The sequence below is a fragment of the Pollicipes pollicipes genome, unplaced genomic scaffold (genome assembly GCF_011947565.3).
Source record: "Pollicipes pollicipes isolate AB1234 unplaced genomic scaffold, Ppol_2.1 Scaffold_7231;HRSCAF=8579_pilon_pilon_pilon, whole genome shotgun sequence".
Lineage (NCBI taxonomy): Eukaryota > Metazoa > Arthropoda > Thecostraca > Pollicipedomorpha > Pollicipedidae > Pollicipes > Pollicipes pollicipes.
The window spans coordinates 16,255,006-16,270,354 of NW_023597034.1; the positions used below are offsets into that span (position 1 = coordinate 16,255,006).

At 55.1% G+C, this 15,349-nt stretch overlaps 1 protein-coding gene across 1 annotated transcript in view; it reads right to left on the reverse strand.

Moving 5' to 3' along the window:
• Nucleotides 1-1,445: 1,445 nt before the first annotated feature.
• Nucleotides 1,446-15,349, reverse strand: part of LOC119109777 (serine/threonine-protein kinase 17B) — a gene marked incomplete at its 3' end in the record, with an annotated part of 48,558 nt that continues 34,654 nt past the window's right edge. Inside the window, 2 exon segments of the mRNA XM_037233531.1 lie at nucleotides 1,446-1,572; nucleotides 10,573-10,711. Of these exon segments, the coding sequence (XP_037089426.1) occupies nucleotides 1,446-1,572; nucleotides 10,573-10,711 (266 nt within the window).

A 15,349-nucleotide genomic window follows, 5' to 3' on the forward strand; every position in this document is an offset into this window, starting at 1 on the left:
CTTCCGAGACGCATGTCTAATTGTAGACGCTCCGAACCATGGGGACGGATGGCACGAACCGCGGACGGCCGGACGGAACCATGGGCACGGATCGGAGGCGGACTGAGGCAGTGAGGCGAATTTGGATCGGCGACGGATCTGAGGCCGATTGGATGCGACTCAAAGACGGATCGGGGCTGAGTCAGGGGTCAGTTGCAAGTTGATCGGCGGCGGATTTCACAAAAACATCGCTCTCAGAAGATCAAGCTCGCCGTATATCAAGCTATGATGGGCTGCTGATTGAGCCTTTCAACTGGGGTTATCATCGACGCATGCCTTCAACCGACACTCCCTGCCTCCCGCGCACTGTGTCGGACGGCGGCCGACCGGCCCGCCGGCCTGGGTTCGGGGCGGCAGCGAGGGGTGCGGACCGACTGAGGTGTTGGTCACACACTTCACGAAGCATAAGTGCCAGCATGAAGTGTCTTGGAGTTAAGTGTTGTTCCTTGCTGTGGTGTGACGGGCTGCATTAGTGACGCTGGTGCTGATGCTGTCACCAGGAGTTAAGGTTCCTGTGTCGGGGCGCCAAGCTCATATTCATCCAGATGATGTAAAGAGCAAGATTTGAATAGCTTCACCATCTGAGCGAAGAAGCTAAGCCCGTGGGGTAGATGGGAGGTGGAGAAGGGCTCTGTCGCCACCTTACTGAGTGCAACGACATTAGGGTAATGCAGATTCCCCAAAAATGGAGTGGAATGCCACTCCTAATCCTTAGCCCATTATAATAACTCAGGAAGAGCCATAAAAACGGTCAACCACGGGGTATTCTAATCTGTCCCATTGCCACACGCTGGACAATTATTGCGATGGAATAATTGCAGGGATTAGCGCCCTGGTGGAATAAATGAGCACTACGCCATGATAGGACGACATCCACGGACGAGAACACGCCATGATAGGGTGACATCCACGGAGGAAAACACGCCATGATTGGACGACATCCATGGACGAGGACATCGGAACAACGCAGATGCAAGCGTTGGTAGAAATCCACGAATGGACAGGGATTTCCAGAAACTCCCTGGTGGTTGTGTTAACCTCCAGCAGACAGAAAGTCAAGGCACATGCAGCAATGTATATCACCCAGCAGTTTGTGCAGAAGTGGTGTCACAGCAGGGGTGCACTACCATCCACATGAGTCAGCACCACAACACGGTAACGTAATGCCTTCTGAACCCGCATGGCGGTACAAGATCGGCGCACCGCACATCGCGGCGTCTGGGCTCGGACCGGACGGCGCAGGGTGAGCCGGGGCGTGCTTGCCGACGTAGTCGGGTGTGCCAAGCATCTCAAGAACCTCTGTGTCGTCGCTGATGACCTAGCAGCGCGGTGCAGGATCGGCGCACCGCACATCGTGTTGTCTGGGCTCGGACCGGACGGCGCGGGGCGAGCCGGGACGTGCTTACCGACGTAGTCGGGTGTGCCGAGCATCTCGCGGACCTCTGTGTCGGCGCTGATGACGCGCGATATCTCCAGGTCGCAGAGCTTGATATCACAGTCGGGGAACTCGCCGGTCAGCACCAGGTTCTGCGGCTGGGTGAGCGCGGCGGCCCGTTAGTGTCCGGTCGGCTCTGGGCGGCCGGCCAGGGTTTGCGACAGTCAGACAGGTCCTGAACTCGGCTTATATTACAGTTAGCTCTCACAAGGTGAACGTGGCGTTCTGACATGGGCTGGGACTTCACTTGATGAGCACCTCACACTCTTGGTTGAGCCTGGAAAACGTCATGTGGTCGGAATGACGAGATGATCTTTTTTACGACTAATTATTTACCATCGACAGAGTGGACCTCGTGCATACTATCGCAGTTGCTGAAACAGGCAAAATAAGTGAATGCATTGGAGAAATTTATATCAGATGCAGGCGGATCACTGTCTGACTGGTGTCGGTAGTCGATGTAACAGGACACACTCGCCCTCCTTCTGCATGTAAATGTTTCGTCAACTGGCCCGCTTGACCCGCTATATTCTCATGACCGACGCATGGTGACCATATAACCATAAACATATCATCACAACCCTATCATCATGGCCAAAGTACCATGGCTGTATCATGACCCCATTTCCATGATCTTACCATCACGACCATATCGTCATGAACATTTCGTCATGACTGTACCATCTTGACGATACCATCATGACCATATCATCATGACAATATTGTCATGACCATGCCATAATGGACATTCCGCAGATGCTTCCTGGAAGCCCTCTAGATGCGCACGACTCTCTGCTGGGCCTGACGCCGCGGTCTCAGCGTCTGCGACCTGCTAGGCTATTTGGTGACTGTGTAAAACAGCCGCAAAGACATTATATATCCACGGAAGTCAAATGGAAATTGAACCGATATCAAGTCGACTATCTGACACTATCTACAATCCCTGAGGTCGCTCTGTTTCTTCAGCGCCGGCCGGCCATCGAAATCCTGTCATCTAGAATGCTGGACAGAAGCCATGGATTCATGATCGACGATACACTTCCTGTGGTCACACAGGCTTCCTAAGGCGGTGTAGTTTTTATCCGTCATCAGAGGAATGACGTGATAACACCAGCCTCCGTCAAATCTCTGTGCGCTCCCCTCCCCGTCCCCTCTGGTGGACCCCAATGACACCCGATATCTCAAGATAGCCAGATGTCAGTTTTTACTGACAGTCGGTTTTTACGATGGTATCGTGTTCGTAGGTTTGACTATCGGAGCGCAGTGAGGCAGATGAAGGCATTGGACAGAGCAAAAAGCGTATGCTCTCGGACTTGGAAATACACATGTTGTAAATGAGCTCAATGTGAATATTCGGGAAACGTTCACGGATTTACTGTCATTGCACTGTTGCATTTTGTACTTAACGCCTACAGAAACCCCAAAGCAATGACATTTTCGAAAGTTGAGCGGCATTCGTCGTCGCCTATCCCTTTTACGCAGTATCAACCCCTACAGTGTTGTGAACAGCGCCCAGTGAACGGTAATCAACCCCTATAGGGTTATGAACAGCGCCCAGTGAACGGTAATCAACCTCTACAGTGTTATGAACAGCGCCCAGTGAACGGCACTCAACCCCTAAAGTGGTATGAACAACGTCCAGTGAACAGTACTCAACCCCTAAAGTGATATGAACAGCGTCCGGTGAACGGTAATCAATCCCTACAGTGGCATTAACAGCGTCCAGTGAACGGCAATCAAACAGAATGGAAATCCGCATTGATAAGCACTGAATTGTGCTTCCCAAGTCAAGTGCTTCCCTTGGCAAAGTACAAGCATATTTTGCTGGATATTACTTCTGATATTCACGTATCTCCCGGGCATTATTCTGGGTACTTACGCATCTATTTACAACGCATTTTCCTGACAGGTCCATAAATTCTCAAAACATGGACGTACCAGGCAGATAACTGATAGCAAATGGCCCAGTTCAAACCCCCCTGCTGCTTTCCGCTGTATTTTTTTTTCTCCCGGTTGTTATGAAGTTCTGTGCTGACGTCAACTGCTTGGTATATCCTTATAACGTCATTACACATGGTCCGCACTGGAAGAGACCAGCCATTTCCCTACTGCCTCTCAAACTCCGAACGATTCGGGCCGCTCCCAGCTCTGCCAGCAGCGGCACAAGCTGTTGCCACTTCCGTTGCAAAAGCTGCAAATTTCCGCCATTTCCGTCGCCAGAGGGTGCAGACTCCTATCTCCCATTCCCGCCAAAGGCCGCAGCATGCAGACGGCTTATCTGTCAGCCGGCTGCCGGTGGTTGGGCCACGGTCTCCCTCCGCCACACGACCCACGTAGCGTCTACAGACGGGGACGATGTCAGGCGCCCGAGGAGAAGGGTAAGGGCGCCCGAGGAGTGTGGTGCGGGTCGCCTGAGGGGTAAGGTATAGGGCGCCCGAGGAGTGTGGTGCGGGGCGCCTGAGGGGCGAGGTATAGGGCGCCCGAGAAGTGTGGTGCGGGGCGCCTGAGGGGTGAGGTATAGGGCGCGCGAGGAGTGTGGTGTGGGGCGCCTAAGGGGTGAGGTATAGGGCGCCCGAGGAGTGTGGTGTGGGGCGCCTGAGGGGTGAGGTATAAGGCGCCTGAGGAATGGCGCATAGGGCGCCTGAGGAATGGGGTATAGAGCGCCCGAGGAGTGTGGTGTGCGGCGCCTGAGGGGTGAGGTATAGGGCGCCCGAGAAGTGTGGTGTGGGGAGCCTGAGAAATGACGTAAAGGGCGCCTGAGGAGTGAGGTATAGGGCGCCCGAGGAATGAGGTGAGAGTTGCTCGAGGAGTGAGATGAGAGATGCCCGAAGAGGGAGGTGAAGAGTCATGAGATGTGCTTCGGCTTTCTGCGCACCTTAGGCCAACTCACGAGACACCTTGAGGTGGGCTGGGCTGCGCTGATCAGGGTGGAGTGTCGCAGCGCGTACGACCACTCCCGGCTTGGGTAGAGTCTAGATTGGGATGGAGTATCGCAGTGTGTACGACCACTTCCGGCTTGGGTGGAGACGAGATCGGGATGGAGTATCGCAGTGTGTACGACCACTTCCGGCCTGGGTAGAGTCGAGATCGGGATGGAGTATCGCAGTGTGTACGACCACTTCCGGCCTGGGTAGAGTCAAGATGTGCAGGGCAACACCCAGCCTTCGCCGCACATGCGTCTGACCCCGGCCGGTGCCAGCGCGTCGGCCCCGTAGCTCCAAGGCTGACCCCAGGAACGGCCAGCGTCGCTTCACGGTTGACCCCAGGACCGGCCAGCGTCGATTCACAGCTGACCCCAGGACCGGCCAGCGTCGCCCCAAGGCTGACCCCAGGACCGGCCAGTGTTGCTTCACGGCTGACCCCAGGACCGGCCAGCGTCGCTTCACGGCTGACCCCAGGACCGGCCAGCGTCGCCCCAAGGCTGACCCCAGGACCGGCCAACGTCCACATGTCGTCAGCCCGGCATCGGGCGTCAGAGGGCCACAGGCAGGCCCCGTCTCGTCGTGTCATGCGGAACACCCTACGCCGGCGCTAAAGTCCACTCAATCGCTGCGCCACGAGGGGAGTGGGATACTGCTGTGCAAGCTCTGCACGCACGCAGGTCCGAGCGGTGAAGAGCTGTGCAAGACGTGGTGGGATGAGGAGGTGGTTCCGCGAACGCCTGCAACAACATAACGCCGAGGCGTTATATCGTCTCGCAGTGCTCACAGACCTATTCACGATACATGACGTGGGACAGAACCATCGAGGCGCTGGATGATCGCGGGTGTGATAAATGACGTCTCATGGCCCTTACACTCAATTATAATGAAATTAAGCCGCCCTTGAACGGCCTTTGTAGGAGCACAAGGGCGCCAGAGCAGGCGTGAGTGGCCTTTTAATCGACGTTTAATGACTGACGCGCGTCAGGAATTCTCGGCGTCTGGCTGTGAGCGCTGCCGCGGCCTCTGAGCGTCAGCCGTTCGGGCGCGGCGGCACGCGGACCCCGCACGAGACGCGCCGAGTGGGGCGCACTCTTCCCTGAGGTGAGGCGTCACTGAGTCACGGTCCGGCCCTCGCCGTGTCCAATATCGTCCCAGCAATCTCGGTCTGTCAGTACCGTCTATCGACATCACAGTACAGTCCGTCGCAGTTCCAGTACCATCCGTCACCGTCCCAGTATCATCCGTCACTGTCACGGTGCTGTCCGTCACAGTCGCAGGGTCACGGTCTTCCTTCACCGTCTGTCAGTCTCTGTACCATCCGTCGTGATCCCATTGTCATGGGAGGTCTGTCACCGTTCCAGTAGGCTCCGTCACAGTCACAGGGTAACGAACCGTCCGTCACACTCACAGTGGAGTTCGTCACAGCCCCGGTAGAGGTCATCACAGTTCCAGTACCGTTCAGTACTTCCTAAATAATGTCCGTCACGGTCCTGGTGTCATGCTGTCACGTGACGTCCGTCTCGGTCACAGAACCATCACATTTTTAGTACCACCCGTTACAGTCACAGTGCCGTATGTCACAGTCACAGCACCGTCTGCCACAGTCACAGTACCGTCTGTCACAGTCACAGTACTATGTCACAGTCCCGGCATCGTCAGTTACAGTCACGGTACCGTCCGTAAGAGTCACGGTACCATCTGCCACAGTCGCAGTAACGTCTGCCGCAGTCACAGTAACGTCTGTCACAGTCACAGTACCGTCCGTAAAAGTCACAGTACCATCTGCCACAGTCACAGTAACGTTTGCCGCAGCCCAGTACCGTCTGTCACAGTTCTAATATCGTCTGCCACAGTCCCAGTACTGTCCGTCACAGTCCCAGTACTGTCTGTCACAGTCCTAGCACCGTCTGTCGCAGTCCCAGTACCGTCTGTCACAGTTCTAATATCGTCTGCCACAGTCCCAGTACTGTCTGTCACAGTCACAGTACTGTCTGTCACAGTCCTAGCACCGTCTGTCGCAGTCCCAGTACCGTCTGTCACAGTTCTAATATCGTCTGCCACAGTCCCAGTACTGTCTGTCACAGTCACAGTACTGTCTGTCACAGTCCTAGCACCGTCTGCTGCAGTCCCAGTACAGTCTGTCACAGTCCTAGCACCGTCTGTCGCAGTCCCAGTATCGTCTGTCACAGTCCTAGTACCGTCTGCCGCAGTCCCAGTACTGTCCGTTACGGTCCTAGCACCGTCTGCTGCAGTCCCAGTACTGTCCGTCACAGTCCCATCGCCGCTGCCATGCGCCGGCGTCTCCAGAGCCTAGGCCCGACGCCAAAGGCCCCGCTCCTCAGCCGGAATGGATCGCTGTCTGGCCGGCAACAGCGACGCCCATTTGTACTAGTTAGCTGCACCGCTTCACCGGCGCCTGTACAAATGACCGTCCTGATGGCTGGTGCTGCGTTGAGTGCACGCGCGCGACTGGGCAGGAGTCGAGGACACACGGGGCGGCTTGTTGCTGACTCCCGTCCGGACGAGGCTGGATCAGCCGCTCCTGGTGTTGCCGTGCCCTGCTCGGACCAGGCGGGGTCGGCTGCTGTTGGTGCTGCCGGGCCTCGCTCGGGTGAGGCTGGGTCGGCCGCTCCTGGTGCTGCCGGGCCTCGCTCGGACGAGGCTGGATCGGCAGCTCCTGGTGCTGCCGGGCCTCGCTCGGGTGAGGCTGGATCGGCCGCTCCTGGTGCTGCCGGGCCTCGCTCGGACGAGGCTGGATCGGCAGCTCCTGGTGCTGCCGGGCCTCGCTCGGGTGAGGCTGGATCGGCAGCTCCTGGTGTTGCCGTGCCCCGCTTGGGTGAGGCTGGTTCGGCCGCTCCTGGTGCCCGTTCCTGGGCCCCGCTCGGGTGAGGCTGGGGCGGCGGGTGTGGCGGGTGTTTCGGACTCGTCCTGGTCCCGAACTTTGACAAGGAAGGATTGTGATGGACTGGGGCCATGGTATGGTTGGGGCGCTGGAGGTGTACAAAGGAGAGGTGCCTCCAAAACTCATGAAAAGGGTATTTGTGCGTCTTTCGTTGTGAATAAGAGACGCAAAGTTGTGGATTGGGGTTTGGTGTGCATTTTAGGAAGCCAAGTGAGCTCAAGAAATGCAAGAGATATCATGTTGCAATTAATACCAAACGTTTGGAGTGTCATCATGCCGATGCATCTAAAACAGCGTGTAGCTGTAATTTCCGTCCTTAAGTATTCAAATAATAATAAGTGGACCACAGTGCGGTCATTTGTTCTCCGCTGGTTGAAATGAACAGCGTCATAGAAGCAAAATGAATAACATTTACCGAGCCACCGAAACCTGTACACAATGAGGTTAATACTATTTATCCACATCAGATAATGATCATTTCGTTTGAACCCGGAGCTCGTAAACTGCGTCACATCAGTGTCACCAAGTTTGGTCTCACTGGTAGGCACGTTACGCAACATGCTTTTCAACCGCGCACAAACCAGTTTTGGCCACGCACATCGAACAATAGCAAAGTGTCGGTTCGCCTGACCACACGTCAAAGCCGCCGCCGGTGTTGTCCGGCTATCTGCGACTGAGAACGGAACGCCTTTCGTCATTATGATTGTGCCGGTCCGATGCGTCCGCGCCGGCGGAGCCAGGCGCAACGGCCGTTAAAGAGGTGCACTGTTCTCCCTGATCAGAGGCAGGATCTGTCGTCGTCGAGCTGGTCTCCTTTCGGTCCAAATGGATACCTCGGCGGACTGTAGCGGTCACCGAGGGCAAACAGCGGAACAGTGGCCGACTATTGTGTGCGTGGATCACATCCGCCGCAGAACGTCCACATTGACCTGACAGTGCGCCGCCAAAGAACTCCGGAACGTCCACATTGACCTGACAGTGCGCCGCCAAAGAACTCCGGAACGTCCACATTGACCTGACAGTGCGCCGCCAAAGAACTCCGGAACGTCCACATTGACCTGACAGTGCGCCGCCAAAGAACTCCAGAACGTCCACATTGACCTGGCAGTGCGCCGCCAAAGAACTCCGGAACGTCCACGTTGACCTGACAGTGCGTCGCCAAAGAACTCTGGAACGTCCACATTGACCTGACAGTGCGCCGCCAAAGAACTCTGGAACGTCCACATTGACCTGACAGTGCACCGCCAAAGAACTCCGGAACGTCCACATTGACCTGACAGAGCGCCGCCAAAGAACTCTGGAACGTCCATATTGACCCGACAGTGCGCCGCCAAAGAACTCCGGAGCGGGTGAAAAATAGCACTGAAAGGGTGGAGTCACCCGTGCGCCTTATCTCACAAATGTAAATATCCGCCCGCTAACCGGGGACGTAGCTTAGAAAAACAACTTCAAAGATAGCGTCTGGGCCAGTGAAGGTTAAGATTCAACAGATTCTGACCGGCGGATCGACGAGCCTTGCTCTTCTTTCGGTGTGAAAATACGCATCTCGTCTGTCTCCAACGAAGATGTCCCTACGCCAAAGAACACGTTTCTACCGTCAGTCAAGGCGACTTAATGTCATGTGCACAAAGCTGGCTGGTGTGTACGGCACCAGCCTTTCCCGAGATTAGACACACTAACGCGTAAAAAGAGGTGCTAAGACAGGCGCACACACGCAAACCAGCCCCTCTCTGCTCAGAATCCCACTCACGCACAAAATCATGCGCACAAACACGGACTTCACCGATTTCACAAACATTTGCACTAGCGGCTGGTCACGTGCGTGCCCAGATATCGGTGTGCCTCCAGCGACAGACTCGCGATATCGGTGTGCCTCCAGCGACAGACTCGCGATATCGGTGTGCCTCCAGCGACAGACTCGCGAGAGCTCACCTCTGCTGTCAGTATCTGGGGACCCGTGGCAGGAGCCGGTCGTGTCTGTGACCCATGTTCCGAGCCTGGCCTCTGCTGTCAGTGTCTGGGGACCCGTGGCAGGAGCCGGTCGTGTCTGTGACCCATGTTCCGAGCCTGGCCTCTGCTGTCAGTGTCTGGGGACCCGTGACACGAGCTGGTCGCGTCTGGGGCTCATGCTCCTGGGCTGGCCTCTGCTGTCAGTGTCTGGGGACCCGTGGCAGGAGCCGGTCGTGTCTGTGACCCATGTTCCGAGCCTGGCTTCTGCTGTCAGTGTCTGGGGACCCGTGGCAGGAGCCGGTCGTGTCTGTGACCCATGTTCCGAGCCTGGCCTCTGCTGTCAGTGTCTGGGGACCCGTGGCAGGAGCCGGTCGTGTCTGTGACCCATGTTCCGAGCCTGGCCTCTGCTGTCAGTGTCTGGGGACCCGTGACACGAGCTGGTCGCGTCTGGGGCTCATGCTCCTGGGCTGGCCTCTGCTGTCAGTGTCTGGGGACCCGTGGCAGGAGCCGGTCGTGTCTGTGACCCATGTTCCGAGCCTGGCCTCTGCTGTCAGTGTCTGGGGACCCGTGGCAGGAGCCGGTCGTGTCTGTGACCCATGTTCCGAGCCTGGCCTCTGCTGTCAGTGTCTGGGGACCCGTGGCAGGAGCCGGTCGTGTCTGTGACCCATGTTCCGAGCCTGGCCTCTACTGTCAGTGTCTGGGGACCCGTGACAGGAGCCGGTCGTGTCTGTGACCCATGTTCCGAAGCTCGCCTCTGCTGTCAGTGTCTGGGGACCCGTGACACGAGCTGGTCGCGTCTGCGGCTCATGCTCCTGGGCTGGCCTCTACTGTCAGTGTCTGGGGACCCGTGGCAGGAGCCAGTCGTGCATGTGACCCATGCTCGCAGCAGACGCCTGCAGCTCCACTTGCAGCGGTGTCGGACCGCCGCGACACATGGCGCCAGTTTCGCTCATGTTTAATGGATCGAGTGTCCACCAGCTGTGTGCGCGGTGGCGAGCTCCGAATGCCGCGGCCGGCCGCCAGCCGCCATGGGCCGAGCCTCATTCAGTGACAGCGGTTGTACTACAGCCTGGTCGATCATCACGTGATGGGTATTGACATACGCTGCTTTGATCTGTACATGAATCCGACGATGCGTGGTGAATATCTAATGGCTTGCTCTGCAGTCATACAAGCATTTAAGTCCGACAAGCATGCTTACAGATGCCACTGCAGAACGCAACAGCCATGGCCACTGGGCGGGTACGTGCCATAGCAACTGAACGCCAAGTGACGTGGCCTTTGCATGGCCCGACAGCACAGTCACGCGTGAGTCCACCAACCTTGATATCCAGATGGGCAACATTCCTCTCGTGGATGAAGACGAGTCCCTCCAGCAGGTTGCGCATGAAGCGAATCACGTCACTCTCGTACGGCACTTGGTTGTCGTCCAGGATGGCCTGCAGATCACCTCCACTACCGCTGAAAGGTCGGGCAAGATGACAGGCAGGTTTACTGCGCGCACTGCAGTGCGTGGAAGTTAGGCAGTGGTTGGTGGCTGCAGCGGTCGCGCGAACTTATTCCGGTGTGGGACATATGAGCTGCAGGTAACCATCAGTTCTGGAGGAAGGTCGCTCACAAGACTTATCAGGGTCGTGCACAGCACACATGCACCAGAGATTAGTTTCTACGCATCAAGGCTGTGCGCAAGGTCAAATAAAATTCATGTCCACCGTTTCAGCTCAGTGCCTTGGAGATAGTTTCATATTGATCTCATTGGTATCACCCCCGCATGTCAGATGCAGCGTTATGAGGATGGCGATAGGATCTCCATAGGAGAACCTTGCCAAATGTATGACTGATTCCGTCAACAATTTAGCCGTCAGGCTCATTAACCCTCACCTTAATGAGTCGTTCTTCATAACGCGGACTGATGGGGGGAGGGGATACGACCCCCTGGCGTTTTTTTTTTTAAGCGATAAGGGTAGAGTTTAGCGGAAGGCACATATAGATTTGCCTCAACGATATCTCGCGATTGGTACTAGTTTGTATATTATTAGGTTAGTAACTGACTCCATTTTCCAGGTCAAAGTACGAATTTTACAGAAAATCGTACTTTTCGGTTTTAAAATGTCATACTTGCGAGAACATGCTCTGTGGCGGTGCAAAACTTAAACAGGCGTGTTTCTTGCACTATTCCGGGTATAATGGTGTATGTTCATATGCAGTTTGAGCTTATCCTTATTATATGTGGCTCCGTTAATGTAACAATGCCGAACCGCCACACACGTTCCGCGGCACCGTCGGCTGCCGCCCGCCAACTCAGGCCGTAGCTCGCCGTGCAGTGTTCCTGAAAAACCCCGTCGCTCCAGAACCAGAAAAGCAAGGAGCACGCTTTTTGGTGTCAAAATACGCGCAATAAATGTCCACATAGGTTCCTGAGGGTTCAGGCGTAATTGCTCAGCATGCCGAAGGAGTATCCCAACACCCTAGAGGGTTGCATCAGGACTAACCCCCCTGTCAGGGCGAGGCTTAGCACGTTATTGTCTGGAGCTAACTCAACTTAAACCTCTAGATGACATCTCTTAGCCAATAATTCGGCTCTGCACAACACGTATCATCCAGTGCTGGACAATGGCCTCTCCAGAGCGATAAAGATCATGCACCACGCCATGGATGGTCGAGCCGAGTTCGCGGCTTCACTGGCGTGGCACGGCGGTTCGAATGATCGTCGGCAAGCGGCCCATTTGTTGTCATTAAGAACCAGGTGTCAGACAGGTAACAAGTTTATTTTGAAGGGCACCTTTATTGACCGCCGTCGCGCAATCCTTCTGAAAGACTGTCGACCCATATGGGAGCAGACAGTCAGAATGAACTGCTACCATATGCAGAACACATTTTGTCATGTTCGAATTATTTTGTCTCCGCGCCCAGGTAGCCTCGGTATTTTTGTGAAGGGCGGGCGTGTCATTACCCACCAGATTGCATCTTGGTCACGTTAGGTCACATAGTGATGACTTCATCTGATTGGCTGCTCAGCAGACAGCTCCAGCGTAGAAGCCCACCATTCCGGCGACCGTCATCTGATCAGGGTTAAAATATCTCGCCGCTTCCCTGTTATCTGCGACGAATAGAGTACCTGAGAGAGGCACTGCATCATGCGGGATGGTACGGTAGTCGGAAACTGCGCCGGACTAACTACGTCGCTATAAAGTATCCTTCCTCCTCCCTCCCCTTGCACGGCAAGTGCTACAAGATATACATTACACACACACACACACACACACACACACACACACACACACACACACACACACAACACACACCACACACACACACACACACACAGCACACACACCACACACACACACACACACAAACACACGCACACACACACGCACGGACGCACACACACACACAACACACACACGCACACACACACCACACACGGCCACACAACACACACACACACAAGCACACACACACACACACACCACACACACACACACACACACACACACACACACACACACACACACACGCACGCACGCACGCACGCATGCACGCATGCACGCATGCACGCACGCACGCACGCACGCACGAACACACACACACACACACACACACACACACACACACACACACACACACACACACACACACACACACACACACACAGACCATGTATTCCACTATAAAGGCCGAGGGACTTACAACGGTTGCGGTCAATCATAACGTCACACTAAGTGGGTGTAACTAGTTACTATGGGCCATCAAAGTTACTAGCATGCAGGTGTAGTTATGTTTAATGCTAGTTTATGAATGCACATTTGTGCTTTGGCTTCGTGAGTAGACAGAGCTTCTGTTTATGAAGTGTATAATCGCTAAGGAACTGCTTGTAGTGGCCTTCGTACTCTATGTATCCGCTTAAAGTGAATGTTTCAGGTTTGAAGATAATGAATCAGGCGTCAGATATGATGAAACAAGCTCACTTACAACGATTGGTACAATCTTAGTAGAAAAGACCGCTTTATACGTCACAATTTCTATGTTAAGTAAATATGCTTCTAGATACGTCACGGTTTGATTATGCCATCGTGCCTTGCACAACACTGATTGAGAGCCAATTGACGGTCGTTATATCTGGCAATTACGCCCACGAGCGCAAGATATGAATGACTTGTCCATTATATCTTACTGACCTTGATCGCCACATGGCGTATGAAATCACAGGATTTGAATGGCGTTGTCATGACGTCATGAATGCCAAGGGGATCTTGAAATACTCTCCCCGAAATAGTCTCCCTATCATCGCGAGGTGCAGCTCAGAAACTGGAGGGTTCAGGTCTTAAGAAGGGAAGGGCTGCGAACTGTGCCGAATAACAATCAAGATAGTTATTTCGGTTCAAAACTCAATAGAAATTTGGAACACTCCCGTTAGAGCTGTTGGTGTGATGCGGTAGACCTAACTTGGCATGATTTCATTCGGATGCCTGGTACAGGTCGGGTCGGGCCAACAGAGCACTCTGCTCATCACATCACGGTACACAGCCATACAACATTCACGTCATGATCCACACCGTAACTTTGCAGCGTATGCGTAGTGATGCACATTTCAACTAGGCAGTGAACGCATAATCACAGTCGTGTTCGTGCGCACGTTGAATGGTTGACCTCAAAAATGAGCCTGGTGCATTTGGTCAATAACTTATGTCATAGATGTGTGCATTCGTTAAAACATCGTCTCTGGCTACGCTCCGTTCTCCAGAGAGCCCTTCTGTGGTGATCGACCTTCGACGACCGGGGCCCAAAACAAACTGGAAACACTACCGGAGACGCCGCCATGGTGCTTCCCTCGTCATGTTGAGCCGGGGCGAGAGTCCGGAGAACCTTTGCACACACCACTGAGAACAGGTGGCCGATGACGCCCCGACCGACGCACCTGTCCAGTTCTGCGAACAACCCGGCGCCGACGGAGGACCCGAACGCCGTGTGCCGCCGGACTAACACCGCTGCTGTACCGAGCACCGTGCTCCCGGTGCCCGGGTGCGGTCGGAGTCAGGGTTGCCGGGTGACCTCCGGGCAGCCCCTCCCGCCGCCGGGGCACGTCCCTGCTGACGGCACCACCGACCGCGCTATAATTGATGCCGACTTAATTGCCCCGAATGTTGTTAGGGAGCGGTCGCTTTTTTGTTGGTTACATCTGAAGCACCGCTTCCAGACCGGTTCGGGCGGCTCTCCTGACAGCAGATGAAGTGAACCAGGGAAACAACCCCAGTTAGGGGAGCGCGTGCGTTTAAAACCGCCGACGGAAGCGTGCTTGAAATGCATCGCAGTGGTGGTGGTGCGCATGCCTGTGTTCACGGCCGAAGACGCGCAGCTTGATCTTCAGTTTTGCATTGCAGCTATTCTTCTGTGATGGCTCGCTGATAAATGACATCGATTAATGCTATTAGTCTGTATAATGAGGCAATTTAAGACCTTGATAACACATCGTAATTGATTACAGCGTGCATAAACAACCACATAATTCCTTCACGTCGCGACAGCTGTATGCCAGACAACTCGAGCGGTCGTCACCAGGGGCGAACAAAGGACAACCACACAGCGTGCGCTCAAATTGCGCAGCTTGCGCGATGTGTGAGGTCTTCGTCCTCGTCTTCATACGATTCTTCATGGTGGTGAGCTGATTATGCGGGATTAGATTTCTGCACTGGAGTCACACGTGCACAGCCAAGTGCTTATTTAGTCCAGTATATGCCGCCCAATACCCGTGCATAGTCCTATGTATACCGCCCAATAACCATACTTGCTGCGCGCCGACGAAAGTGGGTGGGATCCCTGATTAGCTGGGCGCAGCTAGAGACGGGGGTCGGATGAACGTGACGTCGCTGACTGCAGACATACACAGACACCACCCCAGCCACCAGGCAAGGGACTGGGCAGGGTACCACTGACTGCTAGCCAAGCGGACATACACAGTCGCCGCCCAGCTGCCAGGCAAGGGACTGGACCGGGGTACCACTGACTGCTAGCCAAGCGGACATACACGGACGCCGCCCCAGCGCCAGGCAAGGGCTGGACGGGGTACCACTGACTGCTAGCCAAGCGGATATACAC